The sequence below is a fragment of the Camelus dromedarius genome, chromosome 19, assembly GCF_036321535.1.
Source record: "Camelus dromedarius isolate mCamDro1 chromosome 19, mCamDro1.pat, whole genome shotgun sequence".
Taxonomy (NCBI): domain Eukaryota; kingdom Metazoa; phylum Chordata; class Mammalia; order Artiodactyla; family Camelidae; genus Camelus; species Camelus dromedarius.
The window spans coordinates 27,166,829-27,188,218 of NC_087454.1; the positions used below are offsets into that span (position 1 = coordinate 27,166,829).

The following is a 21,390-nucleotide window of genomic DNA, read 5'->3' on the forward strand; positions in this document are numbered from 1 at the left end:
GAGTCACTCTGCAGTATTTGCTCAAAGGCCACACTAATCAGGCACATTTTAAAAAATAATTAACATTAGATGAGCTACAGAAAAACAATCGTCACAGAACAACAATTGTTTATGGTTAATAGATAAAGGAAATGTTGCAGCAAAGTGTGTTACAGCTCAGTTGTGACAGCAACCTAGATTCAGGCGAGAGACCAAGCAGCACTCGGAGGGCTGGAGAATTTAGGCTTATTACACCAGTGGGCCCAGAGGAGTTAACATTCCAAGCTCTGGACCCCATCTGTAGGGTTACACAGCCTTTTATAGGCTACAGTCTAGACTTCACAACATTTTGTGACATCATCTGCAAATAAGGTATAGCAAATGTGAATAATTAGGAACAAGCTTTGCAGAAATGGACCAATCAGGAGCGATTGAAATGGACCAATCAGGAGTTAGCTCAGGGAACCAATAGAATCTTAGGGGTAAGTTCCACTTTCCTAGAAGTAAGCCCTTTCAGAGTTTAAAAAGCGAAGTAATGCCGCTGGACCAGGGAACTGGCTGGTGCTGGCAGGAGAGTAATGGCCTTGCCTGGGGGTCCTGCTGGTCTTTTCATGGGGCTTCCCACCTCAGAGATGACCCTGTAAACCTGCAGTGGGGCACATTAGGCTTGTAAGGAGCAGACTCTGAGGTGGTGGTTGGTACGGGAGGTTTAAAGTGCTTGGGACCAGGCTGGGGAAGAGAAGGAAGCAGGATGGGCAGGAGACCCTTCAGGACTCGCCGCGGAGGCAGGGAGTGCCAGGGCTTCAAACTCCTGCACCAATCAGTGGGAAAGGCGGGTGGCTGCCCTGGGAGGGGAATGCCTGGGGCGAGGCCGCCTTCTGCCCTCACTACTCCCAGCACCTGGGCAAGAAGCCTATCAGCCTGAAGTAGGAGCTGAGCAGCACAGCGCAGTGTCCGCCCACCCAGTATGATGCAGAATGAGAAGCACATTTGCAGCCATTTGGGACCATGAACCTCAGGCTGGCCTACTGGCCTCACAGTGAGAGCACGTGTGTCCTGTGCGGTTAGATCTGTGGCCAGGTTCACAGAGCAAATGTCCTGTGAGGGCTGGGGTTTCTTTTTTGCTCATTCCCACGGCCACGACAGGAAGCAGCCCATTGTTCAGAAAGCCTCCTCATCTCATCCACCAAAGGCAGCAACAGCCCTGGCCTGTCTGATATCCACCCCTGCTCTGCACCTGCTTGCCGTGGATCTGCTGGGGATAAGGGTAAGAGCAGGAAGGAGGAATTGAGAAGCTGTGGTGTGGGGAAAATGTCCTGGGGGCCCGGAGGTCCAAACAGGCCGCCCAAGCCCATAAGAGCTGGGGAGCTGGGGCATGGGGTCTGCACCTCCTTCTTAGGGCTCTGTGTCCTTCCTTACCACAGGTTCACGTGGGGACAGCCTCCATGGGTGAGAGGTCTGCCTGGTCCCAGGAGCCCCATCATCCTGGGCAAACAGGGATAGTCGGTGTCCCTAACAGCTACCGTTTGTAACATCAGAGGACAAAGGCCTCCGAGTCCAGCACCCACCACCTGGGGCCTAATCATGTTCCCCTCCACCCTCCCTGGCCCCTTTCAAACGAGGACAAAATAGAGAAATAGGGTCTGACAGTCTTAAAAATAGACTGTGACAAGCATTAGACCTGGAAAAAGAACACGAGGGCCAGGCATCACGAGGCATTTACTCGTTTGTGTAAGGTTTGTGTTACTTCATTTTATCTTGAAAACAGTCCTGAGTAGGAATTAGGGTCCCCTTTCACAAGAGACGAAAAATGGGGCCTGATAGGGTTAGTGACTTGCACAGGTTCCCACAGGGACAGGTGGCATCACTGGGTCCCAGTCCTGAGCCTCTGCAGTGCTCTCCCACCGACATCCTGATGTCACCTGGGGCAGCGTGTGGTTTGAGTGGAGAATAAACCACCTCCTGTTTACACATCGGGTGATGGCCACACCCTCCTGATAGGGAGGATGGTTATCATCTTGTGTGTGTGTGCGTTTGTGTGTATGTGTGTCCTGGCACCAGGCCTGTCAGTTCCTCAGTCTGCCCTCTAGTGCCCCCTCCTGGATATAGGGAAAAAGTGCTGCCTCCCTGCTGCACCCCAGGATTGCCCCCTGCCCCTTCCTCTCTCCCTAGTTCCACCCTGGAGTGGCCCCGGCCGCCTCGCTGCCTATCAAGGCCCTGACTGTGTCACTCTCCTGACTATGATGTTTGCTCTCCCATCTGGTAGGGCTCTGACTCAGAGCTAAGAGTTGAGAGGCCACGGCTACCCCCAGGCTCTCATTCCAGTGGTTCCAGGCTGGTAGACCCCTCTTTCCAGGGAAGAAATCAGTCCATTTTCTTCAGCCTTCACTGCAGAAGAGGCAGAGTCTGAGCCGGGAGCTGTGAGGAAGGGCAGATCCTCTGGCCATTGGCCTCCTCGCCCAGGCTCCTTGACTCCGTCCTCCCTGCCCTAGCAGTCTTCCAGGCTGTGCTCAGCTCTGAGTTGTCTTTGCTGTATCACAGGGGGGTCCTCTCTTCCCAGGGGACAATGAGTCCCCACGGGGAGGTGATCTCCCCTTTTCTAAGCCATGGTCTCCCTTCCAGTGGTCTCTGGAGGGCCCTCCATCCACTCCAGGAGCCCAGAACCAGATCCCCGGTTTGGGAACTGGGGGAGATAGCCCTGGTCAGCCTCTGCATGCCAGTCTGGGGACAGGCTGGTCCTGCAGCTGGAGGGCTCAGCTGGCAGGTCTCCGCTTTCCCTGGAGGGGGCGCCAGCAGGCAGCAGCAGTGGGAATATGGGGTCTGCTGGCTCCCAAGACGAGGGACAAGCAGTGCTGTCAGGCAGGCACATCCAGAGGCCCTGTAGAGAACACATGGCCCAGGGGTGGGGGGCTTGGACAGCTCTGGGGTCCCCAACGCCTCTGTGGACCCCCAGCTCTTAGTCACCGTCCCTTCCTCTCCTCCAGGATGGGGCGCTTGGAACATGGGCTGCTTCTAGGAGTTTTTCTTCCCCCGAGGGCATGGGGAAGCTTGAGGAGAGCAGAGAGAAACTGAGGGCAGGGCCTGGGCAGGAAAAGGGCAGCCCTCCCCTTGTCAGCTTGCTAGTAAAGTGTTCCAAGGCCAACGGGATCTGAGGTTCTCTGTCTGCAAACAGCACCATCAGGGCTTCTCTGCCATCCAGCTGGGGCCCAGGGGTCTGTGGCTCTGAGCAGAATTCCCTCGGTGCCTTCCCTGGGACTTCCTGCCTGGTACTCTCTGCTCAGCCTCCCTCTCTCCCTGCACCCTCCGGCCAGGTTCCTAGCAGCCCAGGGGAACTGAGCAGGTGCAGTGCAGTCTCCGGTTCTGTGAAGGCCTGAGTCCAGTGTTGCACAGTCCTCACCCCATCCTGGCTCCAATCCAGACAGATCCCCATCTTCATTCCTCCGCTGGCCTCCCAGAACCCCTCTGGGAGAAACTCCCCCTGACCCCAGTTAAGTGTCTTCAGACCAAGCAGCCTTCCACGGAGGCTCCAGACTTGTAGATGGGTCCCTCCAGGGTCTGGCAGGATCATGGCACATGCTGTAGCCTGCAAGGTTGGGGAGAGAGATAAAGAGGGCGAGGTCCTCCTGCTCACCACCCTATGCTCCTGAGCCAGCCCATCACCTTCGGCCTTCTGCCCTCCGCTTCCTGCCAGGTCAGCCCCAGAGGGTTATGCTGTGCTGTCCCTACCTGCCCACCCTCCTCCTTTGCCTGGGTGCCACACAGCCCTCCTGACTGGACGGGGGAGGACACACCACCTGGGGATCAAGGGCAGTCAGGCACTTTGGAAAAGGTGTCAGATCCCCAGCGCTCTGTCCTTGGAATGCCAGGAGGGTGGGCTTTACTCACTTCCCATGTGTCTCTTCTTCCAGAGCCCATAGACCACGATCAGCATCACAGGCACTGGGAGCAAGGCCAGCACCCCAACAAACACAATGAGATAAGAATCCTGGTGCCTGGGGAGAATGGACAGAGCAAGGAGGAGGTGAGCATCAGGGCGCCCCACCCTGGCCCACGTCTTTCTGCATGCCCCACAAGAAGAGTGGGACCAGGGGAAACCTGCCAGCCTCGGTGGAGAGTGATGGCCTCTCTTCTTCAGGGCCCCAGCTGTGGGTGAAAGAAGTGAGGTGCTTAGAGGTCAGAAGACGAAGCACTTCCAACCCCAGCAGAGAGACCCATCTCTCCACTTTAGTACTTCTCCTCTATTATTCCCCCAAATCTGCCGAGGACAAGGATTCTAAGAGACCCCCATTTGTGACGGAAGAGACCAAGATTCTTCCTCTCCTCACAGTGACTGACCTTTGTCCTCACCTTTGTCCTCTGTAACAGATGATGTGGGTGCCTGCCTGTGTCCCCTAGCTGTATCACTTCCACATACGACGGTCCTCAGCACCTCCATTAAAAAAATTTTTTGGCCTGAGGACTTTCTCTTGTCACTTGCTCCCTCTATGCCGCACAGGGCAGGCAGCCCTCTACTAGTAACCAACAGGAGTGGTGTGTAAATACCCCAGCTCCCACCCCAGCCTCCAGGTGGCTGCTTGACACTGGACCCCAAAGTTTCCCCAGCGGGACTGAGCTCTTGCTCCTCACGGTGGTGGCAGCTTGAGTAAGGAGTCTGTCTGCTGCCTCCCCTGTCTCACTTCCCCACACTCTTTTCAGTGTCCCAAATATGACGTGAATCCTCATTTCAGAGTCTGCATCTGGGGGAACCCAAATCCAAGTGCCCCCCATTTCCCACTTCCTACACCCTGAGCTGGTCCCCTTGTCCATCCCTACCCTCTCCTCCTCATCCACAGACTTTTATGCTGACCCATCCCCTGCCCTCATTTCCTGCTGCCATCCTTTCTGTCACGCGTCCATCCCAGCATCCAGTTTCCCATTCAGCAACAGGCCAGACTGAGTTTCTGGGGGGGCGACAGGGGCTGCTCTGCTATAACATTTGCACCTTGAGGTCTGTTTAGTCCCAGGGACTGTTGCCATGTCTGGTAAAATGGCATTCGACCCAGGCCCCCCTCACCCCGGGGTACCTGCTAGGGGATAATTGGTTGAGGAGAGATCTGCTGGTGGTAGGCGATCTGGTGCACAGGTGACCAGCCTTGGTCGGGGTGGAAGCTGGGCCAGCAGAGGAGGCTCTGGCATTGCTGGGAAATGCAGTCACTGTCTGGGGCCCCATGGTCCTCCTGGACCCTTCAGTGGAGGGGCTGGCGTCAGTGAAGCTGTAACCTGCCACGGAGGTCAGTCTGATGGTCCCTGGGGCCGGAGAGGGCAAGGGTCTGGCCAAGGTGAGGAGCCCAGGTGCGAAGAGCGTCGGACTGGTGGTGAAAGGGGCCGCAGGGCCCACAGCAGGGGCAGGGCCTGTTGTAACGACAATCCCACTCTTCAGGATGCTGGCCACCTCCGGAAGAGGAGTGTCTCTCTTGGTTGTGGATGCTGAGGGATCAGAGAGGGAGGAATGTAAGACTGAGTAGATCCTGGCCACCCACACACTTGTCGGGGTGCTTGGGTGGGGCCAGTCCCCGTCTCCCATCCTTGACCTTGGGCCTAGGATTCTACTCTGCTGGGGAACCAGGTGTGTGTTTGTTCAGAGGGTGAGGTTCAGGGAGGAGGAAGTAGGCACAGGAAAGAAAGAAGAGTCTTTCACAAATTTTCTAGTGTCCCCTATCAGGCAACCTGGGCCCAGAGGACACTCCCCTCCTTACGCCTATCTCTCTCATCTCCTCCTGGACTCTGCTCTTTCCTGTAAGTCAGAGATTGCTCTGCTTTGATGTTGAACACAAACTTTCCCAGTTGCTCCATGATTGGCAACTGGGATCCAGAGATGAGGACAAGGAAGCATCCAGGGCCAGATTCCAAAGAACACCACCAGCAGCGGGGTCAGATGTCTTCCCTGGGGGCTTATTAAGAGACACTCAGACCGGTCCTGCCACCCTCATCCATCAATTCAGGGCTGTACCATCCCGTTTTCTAGAGGAAGGCTGGTGTTTGAATGGTGGAAGAGGCTGTGAGGTCTCAGTCTAGGGGGCAACGCTGAGTCTCCCTCACCAAGGAACAGGAAAACGGAGAGAGATGGAAGGGGAGGGAGGGCTGCTGCTGCATCCCACTGCTGTGCACGCCAAGGATGTGCTCCTGAGGGCCCGCGATGAAGGAGGGGGTTGGACAGCAGCAGTCCCCGACTTCCCCACTTCAGGTGCCTGGGGCCATAAAGCCTGGTCTTCAAGGGGGAGTAGAAGAGCATATATTGCTGGAAAACTTGAGTTTTTAATCAGGCTGAGGGCTTCTCTGATCCCCAGTATTTTAGTAGCTCCCCCCACCCCTGAGTTACTTTCTAGTTCATCACATTGTTTTATCTTCTTAAGAACATCTGCTGTTATCTGAGGTTGTTTGTCTGATGATGTGCTATTGCCTGTCATGTCCCGTAGGGCAGGAACGTGTCTGGTTTTGCTCCCCACTGTATCCTCAGAGCCTAGAAGAGTGCCTGGCACAGAATCAGGGCTCAGTGAATATATATTGAACAGATGGCTGAATAACACAAAGCACAGAGCATCCTGAGTTCAAATCTTACCCCGGCCACTGACTAGCTCTGTGACCCTGGACAAGGTCAGAGCTGCAGAGGACTTTTTGGAGCTCATTTCCTTCATCTGGAAGATGGTGACAAGAATGCCCATGAAAGTGTCCGTTAAAGAACTGAAAACCCCACTATATGTCATGCCCATTGATGGATGATTATTCTTATCACATTTGATGTCGGTGGAGTGCAGGGTGGGGAAGACATGCTACAGCATCCCAGTGCCCCAGGGGACCTGCTCACCTGGAGACACTTCCAGCAGGAAGCCCATCAGAGGGTAGAGGATGCCGGAGCTGTTGCGCATGCACCAGTACCGGCCTGAGTCCTGGCGCCTCAGGGCCGCCATGGTGATGTTGACCACCTTGGCCTGGGTATCGTCCTGCAGCAAGTAGCGTGGCCCCTGCACCCAGACACGGGTGAACCCAGTCTCACACTTCCTCCTCCTGATTTTGCACCAAACCTTGCCCTCTACGTGGTTTTTGCGGTTCTTGTAGGAGCACTGCACGGACAGAGTCTCCCCTTCAAAGTGCTGCACTTTGGAGTACACACTCCCAACAGGGTCACCTGGGGAGACACAACTGGTTGAGAAAACAGGAAGGAAGCATCTTGAAATTCAAAACTCGTGGTGAAGGGAGATGAGGTAGATATTGCTCTGCTGTCATGGAACTCAAAGTTTGAAGGAGAAACACAGCCTGACTCTGAGGGAGCTGTCCGATGGGGGAGACACAAGCATAGCCCGCAGGGAGCCCTTAGTCTGATGGAGGAAACTCAGCCCTTGACACTCAGGGAGCTCCAGCAGACACGGCCCTTTTCTTTGTGGCGTTTTCTAGTCTTATGGGAGAGTAAGTCTCATCTTCAGGGTCTTGTGGGAAAGAGTCAGTCCTGCCTTCAGTGAGACAGGCACAGTTAGAGGCACAGATAGAGGCACAGTCATTGTTATGAAATTCCAGAGCACAGTCAATTTAGGTAGATAAGAAAATCCATTCTTTGAAAAAATTGAGTGTAGTTGTTTATTTCACAAACAGGTTCACTATCATCATCTTTTAAATAGCAAGCTGTCTGAGTTCATTCTAGGTGATGTTTCATTTTTAAATATTCTAGTTACAAACCCCTCATAGATTCAATATGCCCAAACATGCCTATAAACTCCCAATGGAGTGTAAACCAAAGAATTTTACAGCTATTCACTATTCATCTAAAATATGTTGTCCTCAATGCCCAGGAATAAGATGTGGTCCGTGAGCTACATAATCCACGGTCGGATGGCGAGAGAGCAGAACGAGGGCTGGGGGTCATGAACCGGGGGCAGGGAGAAAGAGGAAGCCGCAGCAGGGTCCCTCCACTGCTCCACCCACCTTAAGCTCAGCGCTTGCTCCTCTAATACCCTCAGAGCCTCCTCCAAATACACACACACATTTCTCCCCAGTGGGACAGAGGAGAGAGCACACATTTTGGAGTCTAGATAAACATGAATTAAACTCTGGTTCTGCTACTGACTAACCTCTTAATGTCTCTGTTTCTAACCTGTACAGGTGGCTGTGAGAACTGCGCCCCAGCACGGTGCCTTAAATGTAGTACGCGCTCAGCGCGTGTCTTCTTTTCCCAGATGCAGGTTGTTCCAGACTTCTCCAGTGGGACCCAGAGCTGCGAAAGCCAAGGGCCCGGCACCCAAGACATCCACCTCAGTTTCCAACCCCGTTGCCACCAAAGTTGAGGCTCAGAGTAAGGTAACACCCTCTCTGCTTATCACTTTGTCCCACACAAGTTAAAAAGAATAATCCAACTCGCTTATTTGGCAGGTGGCAGGTTTGGGAGATCTCCAGGAGACACTCTCCAGCCCTGGCAGAGATGGGCCTCTCTAGGGTTGGTGCATGAGTGGGGCAATCTTGGAAAGGGTCTCCAGGGCACGGTGTTCCTTTGTGCCCACCATCCACCCCTCTCACAAGGCGGTGCCCAGAACTGAACAGAAAGTGGTAACTCAGTTGCCATGGCAGCGAGGGAAACAGGATTGGGTGAGGCCCCATCAGGGAGCATTGAGGAGCTGTGGGGTGGGAGAGAGACCTTCAGGGGTTGCTTCCTCCGCAGGACAGAGGGTAGGCACAGGGGTTGTGGCATCAGCATTCCAAGAAAAAGCAAGTTCAAAGCGCACATACATTAGGTAATGTTTCCCATAACAGGGTAAAGTTAACCAAACAGGGCTTAAGCTGAGGGAGGAGGGCTTGTGGTATGAGGGAATGGAGTGGCCCTGGTCTAGGTCCTGAGGAAGCCAGCCAGATAAAGGGGCTGGTGCAGGGAGGGTCCAGAGCTTTATCTCACTTTGTGAGGCCTGGGCTAGCTTTGCCTGGGGCTAGGCACTAGGATGGAACCTTCTCACTGGTCTCTGGTAAGGAGCTACTGGTCAGCCAGACCTCCTCCTCCTCCAATGCCACAGGATTGCTGGGCAAGGAAAAGCAAGAAGGGGGTCCAGGAACAGGCCATCCCCTCCCCCCTAGACCACCCACCCACCCTCTCACCTGAGATGGGGCCCTGGAGCCACAGCAGCAGCAGCAGGAAGATGGGAGCCATGGCTCCAAGCAGTGAGGACCACCCAGCGGGGGCAGGAATCCCAGGCTAGGGCCTAGGCCTATGCTGGATCCGCCACTTGGGTCAGCCCGGGACGACCTAGGCTTCTAAAACTGAAGCTGCCCATTTAGGAAAATGAGGAAGTTGTGGGACCCACTGCCATCAGCAGACCACAAGGGGAGAGGGCGGCGCTGGTGCAGTTTACGCCCTCTTCCTCGAAACTTCAGGCAGGTGTGGCCACCCCACCCAGTTTGGGGCCTCACGGCTCAGGGAGGGTCAGAAGACTCCTCACCCACTTCCGATTCCGTCCCGGAATCTGGTCCAATAGGGGTGCCTCCTCATCTGAAGTCGGTTATTCATCTAGGGGGCTGGTGTGAGGTTTCTAGAACCCTGTCAGGTACAGACTTCCCTGGAATCCTCTGGGCTCAGAGACCCAGGGGTAAGGCTATGGGGCTGAGGCGGCGCACCTTGGGCCCTACATGTGAAAAACAAACACACGTTCACAAGGAGCTTTATCTGAACTCCCACTCATGTATTCGTTCATTCATTTGTGCATGCAGGCATTCATTCTGGCCCCTGCCTCTCTCTCCCAGGCTCCTAGCTGGTCAGATCAGTCCCTCATACTCACACTTGTGAATAACCCCCTCCATGCTCAAACAGAGCTTATTTTTGTCACGGTTAAAGTGACGGGGAAAAAAGATGCAAATTGTGAGACTCAGAGCATAAAGTTTGGGTTCAGGGAGGAGCACCTATGCTCTCACATGTGGGGGCGTTCACACACACAGACACATGCACACTCAGACTCCACACTCACACACACCCAAACACAAACAGAAGCTGCCTCTTTGTTTCAATACTTACATGTCTTCTTATCTTCATCCCTCTCTCTGCCTCTCCTACCATCACCTCTAATCACCCACCAGCTCTCTCCAGACTCCTGCTCCCTCCTGCATTCTTCCTAGTGCAAACCCAATGCTTCCCCTCCCCCACCTCGCCTCCAGAAACCACGCCCCCCCCTCCGGCTCTGGCCCCCAGCCAGCACACAGGCATGCCCACTCAGCTTCCTCTCAGCCAACCCTATCTCTCCTAGACAGCCGTCCGGCTCCAGCTAAAGTGACCCAGCATCAGGCCCAAGACCCCACCCTTCACTTGGTCTCCAGGGCTGAGAATCAGAAGGGCAGGCTTCTGGCATCCAGGAGCGGTATCTTGGGCTCCTTCAGGGTGTGGGGACCCAGGTGGGCGCCCATGACTATCTGTGCCCCCTCTAGTCACCTGTGCCAACTTTCTTCTCCTCAGATGGGACTCATAGCAAAATGTCCTCAAGTTTGCATGGCCGCAGACTTACGCTGAGCGGAACCCCCAGGTCCTGAACCAAGACAAGGAAGTCTTATCTTTGCTGACTCCAAACGTTTAGTCTCCTGACTTTGTTCATTCATTCATTCATTCATTCCTTTGTTCTTACAGTCTTATGTGCTATGTGTGGTGCTGGGCATTCGAGGTATATGAATGAGATACAGTTGTCGCTTCAGACCTCTCAGCCCCCACGAGACACAGTCTACTTTCCTTATTCACCCTTCATTTGTAATATTCGCCCCCGGTTTAATACTTCTTCTCAGACCCCTGAGTGCAGAGGCTGTCTCTCCTCCCAACACATGTGGTATCTTCCTTCTCCTCTTCCCTCCACCAGAAGAGTAAATGGCTTTAGGTCTGGGGGAATCTCATTTATCTCTCGGGACTTCAGGTGCCTGGAATCAATGCTTCTACTAAACCCCCACAGCATTCCTGGCTCTGAGTGAGGCCTTGTGAAAAGTGCAGTCGCTGTGAGAGCTACCTGATAAGGATATAAAAACCCAAACAGGTCACAAAGGGCGAGGCCATCAGGCTGGACCATCAGCAGGAGGCTGCTGAGGCCAGACCAGGTGTGAGAGCCACACAGAAGGGCCCGGGGAGGGTTCTCAGGACCCAGCAGTCAGGAGGAGCCTGAGTCTTTGCCCTGTCTCTGCTCCTAAGTGGCTAGACCAGCCCCATGTAATCTCTGGGCCACATGCTATGATGTCTTGGATAGCCCCTAAGATTCTTTTGGCTCTGACTTCCGAGAGGCTCCTCCTCATATCTGTGGGGCTGTCAGGGAAGGAGGAACGACTGTGACCGCCTACACTCTCATCAGGTTTCCTATGTGCCACATCCCTAACGATACTGAGCACTTTACAGCATCCTCATTTTGCCAGTTGAACAGGTATAAAGTTTTTTAATTGACATTTCTTTGATCAATAACAAGTGAGAACTTCACTTGTATGCCTTTTGGATTTCCTCTTCTATAAACTGCCTTTCTTATTGCTTTACCCATTTTCTACTGAGATTCCTGTCTTTTTCTTGTTGACTACCATTAACTCTTTGTATATTATGGATCATATTGCTGTGTTAGTTTTAGACATTTTCAGTTAATTTCCCCCAGTCTGTCATCTGCTTGATAACTTTTCCCATAGTTTTATTCATGGAGTAGAACTCCTCCATCTTGATGTAATCCAATTAATGATTTCTTGCCACGTGATTTGTGCTCTTGAAGCTTTGTATAAGAAGTCCTTCCTCATCCTTAGGCAACACAGATATTCATCTGCAGGTTTTCTTCCTATTAACTTAATAATTTTATTTTTTACATATATATCTTGAATCCATCTGGAGTTCATCTTTGGATATAGTGTTAGGGAGGGATCCAGGTTTTTTGTTGTTGATTTTTTTTTTAATGCTCTGCCAGCTTTCCCAAGGATGTCCAACAAATGATGGGCCTTTGCCCCCTTGGTTCATGGTTCTACCTTATCATAAGATACGTTCCTATCTATACACAGATCTCCTGGAACTCTTTAGCTTGTCCTGTGATTCACTGATCAATTCTTGCCCCCCCCCCCCACTGCCATCAGTTGTGTTACTTAGTAGTGTATTTGGTTGGACATATCTTCCCTTTTTATTTTTACTTTCTCATGGTTGACATAGCTATTCATGCATCTTGGTGTTTCCATATGATTTCAGAGTAAGTTTATCAAGGGCTTTAAAAAGTTAAACTCAAATTGTGTTTGGGATTACATTTAGAAATTTTAACTGGGGGGAAATTGACATTTTTATAATATTATAGTCTCATCCAAGATCATAAATTATTTCTGTTTATGTATTTCACTAATTGGTATTCTAAAGTTTTCTCCAGAGAGACCTTGGTTAAATTAATTCCTCCTGGACACCTTATAGACTTTGTTTTTATTATGTATAGTGTCTTATTTTGATTAGCTTTGCTAAGTGATTATTCCTAGTGTACAGAGGTACTTCTGATGTTTGCCAGTTGATATTGTACCCAGCAGCCTTGAGAAACGCTCCTGTGAGATCTAACCATTTACAGATTTTCTGCTTATTTTTTTCTAGGCAGATGATCCCATCATGTGTAAATTGTGACAGTTTTCACTCTTCCAGTCAAATCTTCTTTCCTCTTACCTGTTTTGCTTTTCTTATAGCATCTTATAAAGGCCAGGATCTCTAATACTGTATTAAGCATTAGTGGTAGCTTTGGAAATACTTGATTTGAATTTATACTTTCTCCTCTAGGTTTACTGTAGTCATTAGTATGCAGTCTTTACCAAGTCATTTCTTCCTATTTCTATTTTATTAAGAGGTTTTCCTTGTAATAATAACCGTGTTGAACTGTTTTCAAATGTTTTTTCTGTATCAGTTAACTTTCCCCCTGTAGTTTATTAATTTGGTTAATTTACAATGACAGATTTTCTGAAGTCGACAATCCTGGTCCTGGGATAAACCCCACATGATTGTAATATTCTTTTTTTTTTTTTGGTATACTGTTGAATTCAGTTAGCTAATATTTATTTTGGGTTTTAACTCTATGTTCATCTGAGAAATAAACCTATCATTTAATTCTCTTGTATTATCCTTAGCTGGTTTTGAGATTAAGATGACACCAGCCTCTTAAAACAAGCTGGGTAGCTGTTGCTGGTTTTCTCTTTTCTGCATCATCTTGTATAAAATATGAATCAAATATTTCTTTAAATATTGGAAATGCCTATAAAACCACCTAAGCCTTGAAATTTTTATGAGGATAGGTCTTTATCTAACATTTCAATTTCTTTAACATTTATTAATCTATTCCAATCTATTTCTTCTTGTGGTAATTTGGGTATTTTAAGATTTTTTTAAGGAATTTTATGCATTCTTGGATTATCAAAAAAGAATTTGTTTAGGATTTATTTATTTATAGGTTATTTTATTCTTTTCTTTCAATTGACTATATCTTCTTTTATCTTCATCAATCTTGACAGAAGCAGGTCTATCTTATTAAATTTTTGAAAGAATGAATTATGACTTTTCTTAATCCCCATGTTTGTAATTCATTTAATTAATTTCAGGCCACCACTATTATGATTTTTTTCCTTTATATTTCTTTATGTACGCTCTCTGCTCACTTTCTGTCTTCCAGAGCCTACTTAGATCATTTGCTTTTAACGTTTTATGTGTCTGACAAATGTATTTAATACTATTAATTTCCCCTCTAAATATTAGCTATGCCCCATAAATTTGATATGTAGTGTTTATATTATCATAATATATTTTATTATATACTTAAATATTTATATAATAATCTAGTAATATATTTATATAATATATAATAGACTTATATAATAATATATTAATAACTATTATTTCATTTCAAAACTTTTTTTTAGCTTTGCTTCTATGCATTCTTAATTTTATTGCATTATGTATGGAGAATATAGTCCTCCTCTTATTAATTAAAAAGCTTCTTTTATTTCCTCATGCGAGATTTGCTTTTGTAAATATTCTCTGCATGTTTGAAAGAATGTATATTAGTATATTATCTTTTTCTATTCATGTACAGTGTTTTATATATGTGTGTGCATATGTATACTTTATATATATTTATACATATGTTTTATAAATATTCATAATACATTTATACAGTTGAAAACACTTAAAACATGTAAATATACTTTATATGTTTGTAAATATTATTTATTTTAAAATACAGCTTCTTATAGTTTAATATTTTATAATATTTCATATTATATTTATTATAAAATAATATGTAACATATTTGAAAATATTATGTAAATATGTATGATGTTTGGAACTTATCTCATTTAGAACTTGGATTCTTCTCTCTATTTTTTATTTATTGATCTATAGTCTTTTGAGAGGGATGTGACTCTCCAATTACAAGTATTAATTATTTACTTCTCCTTGCATTTCTGATAATGTTACTTGATATATTTTATGGCCACATACTTAGGTTCATGTATGTTATGATGGTTTTTTTCTTATCAATTATGCCTTTCACAAGTATATATTATCTATACTTGTATTTTAATTTTTTTTACCTTAAATTCAACTGTTTATATAACACTTACATCATAGCAGGTATTATAAGTAATCTAGAGTTGATTTAAGGTGTACGGGAGGATATGCTTAGGTTACATGCAAATACTACACCATTTTATACAAGGAACTGGAGCACCCACGGATTTTGGTATCCATGGGGGTTCTGGAACCAAACCCCCAAGACACCAAGGGGCAACTAACTGTATTGTGCTATCAGTTCCGTCAGTTCTGCTTCAGAGGATTTCTATTGCTTGGTGTGTTGTCATTCTTTTAAGATAGTAGTTCTCCTAAAATGCCAAGTTATTTTGGCTTCTGAATTCAGATTCCCCTGGGGTCATCATATACAGTCTGATGATAGGTAATGGGAAAGAATAAAGCCCAAATCCTGCTGCCTATGGACTTTTAAAAGTGGAAGGGCTAAGCCTCACAGCATGAGGGGTTCCCTCTTGTGTCCCGTCATTGGCTGCCGTTTCACCTTTAAACTGGTCAGGGTTTCCCCTTTAAACTCTTTGGGAGATATTCCTTACTTTGTAATCCACCTGCCTTGGAGTTTGGAGGAGGAAGGGGTTAGGTGGTGAATGCCTACTGGCAGTTGGCCAACTATATTCATCCATACTCCACTGCCTTTGCCGTGCCTTATGGTCCCCTTGAGCACCTGTGACATGGGGTGTTGCAGCCTGTTTCTGTGCTGAAGGGACGCGATGATGACGCAAGGCCCTTGACTGCAAGAGTCAAGAGCTGAAATCACAGTTTCCTCTCACCTGTTTCTTGCTATGTCTCCAGCCACCATCTGCCCCAGGCTGTGGTCCCTCTCTCCACACCCACCGTTTAACCCTCGCAGCACAGCCTCCAACTCCCACCTTGTTTTGGTTCCCTCTGGTCTCAACCCAGAAAACCCTGTCTCACTGTCCTTTCCCCAGTTCCTCCAAAGTGAATGACCTTATCCTCCTCCCCACTCCTCTCTCCCCAAATCTGTGTCTGAGCCCTGAGGGCTCCTCTGCAGCACCCTGTGCCTCACTCACCTTGGAAAGAATCCTTGGGTCCTGTCTTCCTGATTCTGAGGCTGCATAAGCTACCCAGCCATCCTTCCCAGGCCCCTCCCTCCTGGTGAGACCCTGACCTACCTGTGCTCAGAACCATTGATGGGAGATGGGCCAGAGATCCCCTCTGGAGAAGTGGTCATAACTGAGGAAGACACAAAGGCGACAGGGGCTGCCCAGGAGACCAGAATAGAGAATGGGATTGGCCCCCAAAAATCCTTGAGGGGAAGTAAAGAGGGGACAGAGCCTTAAGGGTCCCTCAAGCCAAAGGGGACTGAAGCCTGGGATTTTATAACCAGAAGAAATCCAGGCCCAAAGAGGAGGAGTTTCTCCCTGGGTTGGGGGGTGTGGAGGGGCAGGGCGGGACACACAGGTCCTGGATCTTCCAGGACAGACTTGCCTCTTGAGATGCCTACCCTATCCGTGGCTGCCTTTGTTATCACATCAGATAGTACATGTTTCTCTCCCTGGGTCTTAAACCCAGCAAGCCCTGAATGTAGCTTCCCTCCAGCCCAGGCCCCAAGGACTCAGCCCCCAGAAGCAGGCCTCCCTGGTCCCTCCCTCCCTGAATCTGAAGTCACTCAAGCTGCCTGGCCCTTCTTCCTCCCTCCCTGCGCTGAAACCCCAGACTCACCTGCACTTGTAGAAGCCGAGTGGAGGTCCACATGGGAGAAGTGGTCAGAGCTAAAGAGAAGAGAAAGCAATGATGGTCCAGAGGCCTAGAAGACAGAATGAGGTCTGGCCCCAAAGCTGTGAGAGGAAGTAGGGGACCCAGAGGTAGTCCCTTAGCCCTAGGGGCTGGGGAGCAGAGTTTTAATTCCAGGAATTGTAAGAATGGTCCCTGGGAAAGGTGGGGGCTGGGGAAGGGTGGCAGAAAGAGAGCTGAGCGGGGATTATGGGAAAGGAAGGTGAGAGGGAGTGGATCTGTGGGAGGAGAGAGCAGGAAGGGCTCTCAGCATCGTCATTTCCGAATCTCCAGTCCTCTCTCCCTAGTGGAGCTCAACCAGCATTACTTGGAGGAATACACGAGTGGGTAAAAAGACGAAAAAGCCTTTCGTTTTAACAATGTGTGTGGAAAACAATGTGAGGGGAAATATGGCCAACACTGGAATAATCTGAGCAACAAAATAAAGTGGTGTTGGATTATAACCTACAGTAGAAAATAAATGTCCAGGTGTCTGCACGAATACAAAGAAATCATTGAATAAATAAACAAATGGGGAAGAATAGGTAAATCTCCCCTGCAGAAGAATTCCAAATAATTCATGTAGATTACTCTGCCCTCAAGAAGGGGAAGCTCACCCACTAAGTGTGGGCCATCCCTAGTGCTGTCCTTCCAAAGAGGACAGTATGAAAACGGCGGGGAAGGGGAACTTTGTGGTGGACAAATCTGACAATCACCACCTCAGAATCACCGGAAATCGACAGTGATAATCATGTTGATAGCATGTACCCCCGGCATTGTGTGATGAGCATGGAACTTGACCTCTGTGGTCTTCTTCCCCCAGACTCCATGAGAAAAAAACATCAGACAATGCTCCCATGAAAGACTCTACAAAATATCTGACCAGTATTCCTCAAAACTGTCAAAGCCACCAAAAAAAGAAGAAGAGGAAATTCTGAGAAATGGTCATAGCTGAAAAGAGCTTAAGGAGACACGAAGACTAAATGTAATGAGTTGTCCTGGGTGGGATCCTGGAACAGAAAAAAAGACATCAGGTGAGAGCTAAGGAAACCTGAATGAAGTGTGACTTCAGCCAATTATAATATATCATTACTGGTTCAGTAGTTACGACAACTGCGCCATACTCACGTAAGGGACGTCAATGAGGGAAACTGGGCGTGGGGGATGTGGGAGCTCTCTGTGATGGCCTCACTTTTCTGAAATCTAAAACTACTCTAAAACAAATAAAAATTCACTTAAAAAGTTGAGAGACCATTTGTACAAAATCTGTAAGTACTTGATAGCAAACAAAGAAAATATTTTTTAAACATTTTGGTTAGACGTAAACAATGCCGACGGTGGTCGTTTAAGTGACCAGTCTGTCAGGTGGGCTCGCTGCACCGCACGCGGGTCCTGTATTCATCCCGGCGGGTGCTGGTTCACAGGGCTGGTTTTCCCAGATGGTCGTAACCCAGCTTTCCCTGGGTGTGTTCTCCCAGCGTCCTGTTCAGGTGGCGTGATGTTCACACCTCCCTAAAATGAGCAGAAATCTCCCTGTCCTCGTCCTGCTGTGGATCCGGGCCCTCGGGAGCCCCAGGGAGAAGGGGGACAACAGGAGAGAAGAGTGGGAAGCTGGAGTTTCTGAGGAAATGTAGGGGAGGCCTGAAGCCCACGCTGTCACTAGGCAGCCGGAGGCAGCCCAGAGAAGAAGGGAGAGTAGGGAGGGGTCTACAGACGCTTCCTGCCCCGGACCGCCTGTCCTCACCACGGGTCTCATGAGAGCACTCAGCTGCCCTGCATTAACTGGACTTCTTGGCTCAGTTAGAGGTGTGGGCCTGCGTTAAGCCCCCATAATCTGTGCCCACCCTGTCTCTATCCCCCAGTGTGACTGTGCTGGGGCTTGTCCCCTTCCCCAGCCCCTGGAATGAAAATGCCTCCCAGGGCTGCTCCCCAACTAGCCTCACTTGTGTGGGATCACAAGGGGGCCCTCTCGCAAGAAGCTGGTGCAGAGGACTCCAGCCTGCAGCCTTCATGAGCCCCCTGGAGCATCCTGGGCCCTGCTCCTGGGCTGTGTTCTGTCACTATCCTGTTGTGGACATTCTTCCATCCTCTCCAGACAGCCTGTGAGACCCCTCAGGGCCAAGCCAGCCTCTCTCACTGAACTGTGTGAGCCCTGCTTTGCTCAACCTTGCATCAGCGTCACGAACACGCTTGATCAGATGGGGAGGGGACCACACAGCATGTCTCCAGCCTCCTGCCTTTTTCCTCGTGGAGGCTGAGATGCCAAGCAGGCCAGTGACTTGCCCATGTTTCCAGACATCACAGACAGATGTCACAGCCGAGCTGGGCATTTGAACCCTGTTCTCCAACACACACCCAGCGCTTTGCCCAGCACTGAGCAGCCTGCAGTGCACCCTGGCCTCTGGCAGTGTGTCCCTGTCATCCATCCAAGTAGACATGCAGGGACAGGGGGACTTTGGAGGAGACTTGGGAGGAATAGGCCAAAAGGACTGAAGCAGCAACATAATATAAACACTTTCTTTGAGAAAGGAAAATAAAAAATCAGATGTATGATTCTCTCTTTAAGAGGAAAATCTGCTTTTGTTAAATGGAAACTATAAATCGAACTGCTCAGGTGTGAAAGTGCCATGTGCTATAAAAAGTTTTAATCTGTATTAATAAGAAGCTAAATTTATAACAAGGAACTGAAAGCTCTGTTAGCCGGATAGTTATGTTGAAACAGAAATATAGAAAGCAGTGCTGTCCCACAGAATTTCCTATGATGATGGAGATGTTCTGTATCTTTCTGTCCAACACAATAGCCACTCGCCACGTGGGGCTGTTCAGCTCTGTGGCAAGTGCAACTGAGGAAACAGATTCTTATTTTTCATCTGCTTTTAATTAACTTCATGTGCAGATAGGCACGTGTGTTTAAAGGCTAGAGAACTAGCACAGGTCTAGATGGAGGTGGATTTTAACAAGACCCTGCCTCCTCCTAAGGGCTGGATTTCTTGGTTGTGCCCTGTGTGTGTCAACACTGTAAAGCTAGGTAGGAAGGTATAGTTCCTGGGTTCAGTCCCCAGGACTTCCATTAAAATAAATAAATATACCTCATTACCTCCCCCTCCAAAAAAAAAACCCCAAAACAGATAAATAAAATATTTTTTAAAACTGTCAAGCTAATAGAAGATAATGTGTGAGAATATCTCCATACATTGTCTGAAAGACAATATTTAGAATACTATTGTGCTTCAGATTGGGAAAAACATCCCAAAACCTTAAGTCATGAAGGGGAAATGGATGGACTTAATGACATTGCTGAACACTGGCTTCCCGAGCATCGCCCACACAACCTGAGTTTATTGCTCGTGGTGGTCAGGGAGGATGCCTCCGGCAGAGCTGTGTGCCTTAGAGGGAGGCAAGGTCACAACGTACTGTGAGGTTTGGTTCAAGGCAAGTCTTTCAAAGAAGGGGCTGGAGTAAGACTGAAGAAGGGTCACAACACAATAGTCCAGGATTGGTAGAAACAGCAGGATTCTGAGGAAGGGATTCGAAGAATCTTAGGGTGCAAACTATCCCTTGATGCTTTCCTTTGAAGAGGTAGTGAGTCTTCCAGGAAGTTTTTATAGTGAACCATCTAACCACTTGCCGGGGCAAGAAAACTCCAGGAAAAGTAAAGTGACACCAACAAGGACGGGGCACTAGCAACGCCATGTTAATACAGACAGTGACGTGTGGTTTCAGTTCTCAGGGTCAAGACGGATGGTGGTTAGAGATGGTTTCAGTTCATGACATAAATTTATTTTTCAAACAAAGGATACTGGGGACAAAAGTGCCACAAGGACCACCTGGCCATCTTGCGTGCACAGAAGCCACACAGGTGAAGGCTTGAACTACAGCTAATCTGAGTCATGGCAAGAAAGCCCTTTGATTTTCCTGGAATGACAGAGACTGAGAGGCCTGTGCGAGCACCTCCCACTCACCTCCCCATCTTCCCTGGGAGATGGTTTCTCACCCCCTCCCGTGTTGGGCCAGATCTCAGGACGGAGCTGCAGCCTCTACGACCACTGAGCAGCGGTCGGGACCGGGTCCTCAGCCGGGGGTGTTGCACAACTCCCGGCGCAGTTGTCTGGCCGCTGCTGTTCCGGCGTGTGGGACGAGGACCACGGAAGCCAGCACCTTTGGTTGATCTGCCCATCGCTGCCTATGTAAGTAACAAACTGTCTAAATCTGAAAGCGGCTGATTGTATCTTTCTTGGGAGAATCAGTCAGGCCTTGGCCTTGCCTTTGTCTTGTGTGCGCTTGACAAGTAACAGATGAGAGACTGAGAGAAATGTCTAAAACTGACCATAGATTAACATCTAAGCGAACCAAGGGGTTATTAAAAGTCAGCCAGCAGGAGAAAGGAAAGCCAGCAGGAAAATGGACAGAAGTAGGCGATACAGTGCAGTAAAGATCCAGATACCTAGTAAGCCCATGAATAGAGGTTTGGCCTCATTAGGTACCAGAGAAATACTGATTTTAAAACGTTGAGATGTCTCTTTGTACTCATCAGATTGGCAGGAATGGAAAAGTTGGATAAGACTCAGTTTCGATGAGAATGTGGGAAAGAACGAATCCTCAAATTCTGCTGGGAGGAGTGATCTTAAAGATTTTATTTAATTCATACTCAGCGAGTGAACCAGGCAGATGCTAGACCCGGTCAGAAGGGCGAGTCTGCTACTTGCCTGGGTGTGTCCTGTCCTGGGGACCCCTCGGGAGGCTGCCTCACCTGAGGAGTGGGAAATGAAAGGTCAGGAACTGAAAATGATCTGTCCACGTCAGCCCCAGTTCCATGTGTGTATATTGCCCACTCACACACACACACACACACACACACACACACACACACAATACACCATGACCACCCCCAGAGCCCCTCTCCTCCGCTCTATCCCGTTCCCTGGACCCAAACGTGCCAGCCACTCCAGCACTTCTTCCACTGGCTAGAGGATGTTGCCCCACTTGGATGTTTTCCGTCTTCCCTGAGAGGCGTGGTTGTCACTTGGCAATTGAGAAACCCTGAGGGAAATGTAGTGAGAGGGAGCAGCTCAGGAAAATGCAGAAAAAGAAGGAAGAGAAAAGGGAGATCACTGCCCTTGTGACATCTT

The 21,390-nt window shown here is 49.0% G+C and overlaps 1 protein-coding gene and 1 long non-coding RNA gene across 4 annotated transcripts; one reads left to right on the forward strand and one right to left on the reverse strand.

The window, feature by feature from the left end:
* Positions 1–96: 96 nt before the first annotated feature.
* On the reverse strand, positions 97–9,364 carry TREML2 (triggering receptor expressed on myeloid cells like 2). The gene is made up of 5 exons (XM_010977320.3): positions 9,094–9,364; positions 6,824–7,144; positions 5,043–5,445; positions 3,865–3,971; positions 97–3,562 (listed from the first exon to the last, which is right to left on the reverse strand). The coding sequence occupies exons 1-5, from the start codon at positions 9,143–9,145 to the stop codon at positions 3,468–3,470; spliced, it is 978 nt and encodes a 325-aa protein (XP_010975622.2). The 5' UTR covers positions 9,146–9,364; the 3' UTR covers positions 97–3,467.
* On the forward strand, positions 3,911–17,506 carry LOC116147641 (uncharacterized). 3 transcript variants are annotated; one of them, XR_004131185.2, is made up of 3 exons: positions 3,911–4,000; positions 8,113–8,307; positions 17,085–17,506. It is a non-coding gene; the product is annotated as an uncharacterized LOC116147641 (long non-coding RNA). The 3 variants fall into 3 exon arrangements; XR_004131186.2 differs by having other exon boundaries at positions 3,914–4,000; positions 8,187–8,307; XR_010376902.1 differs by lacking the exon at positions 3,911–4,000 and having other exon boundaries at positions 7,983–8,307.
* Positions 17,507–21,390: the final 3,884 nt, after the last annotated feature.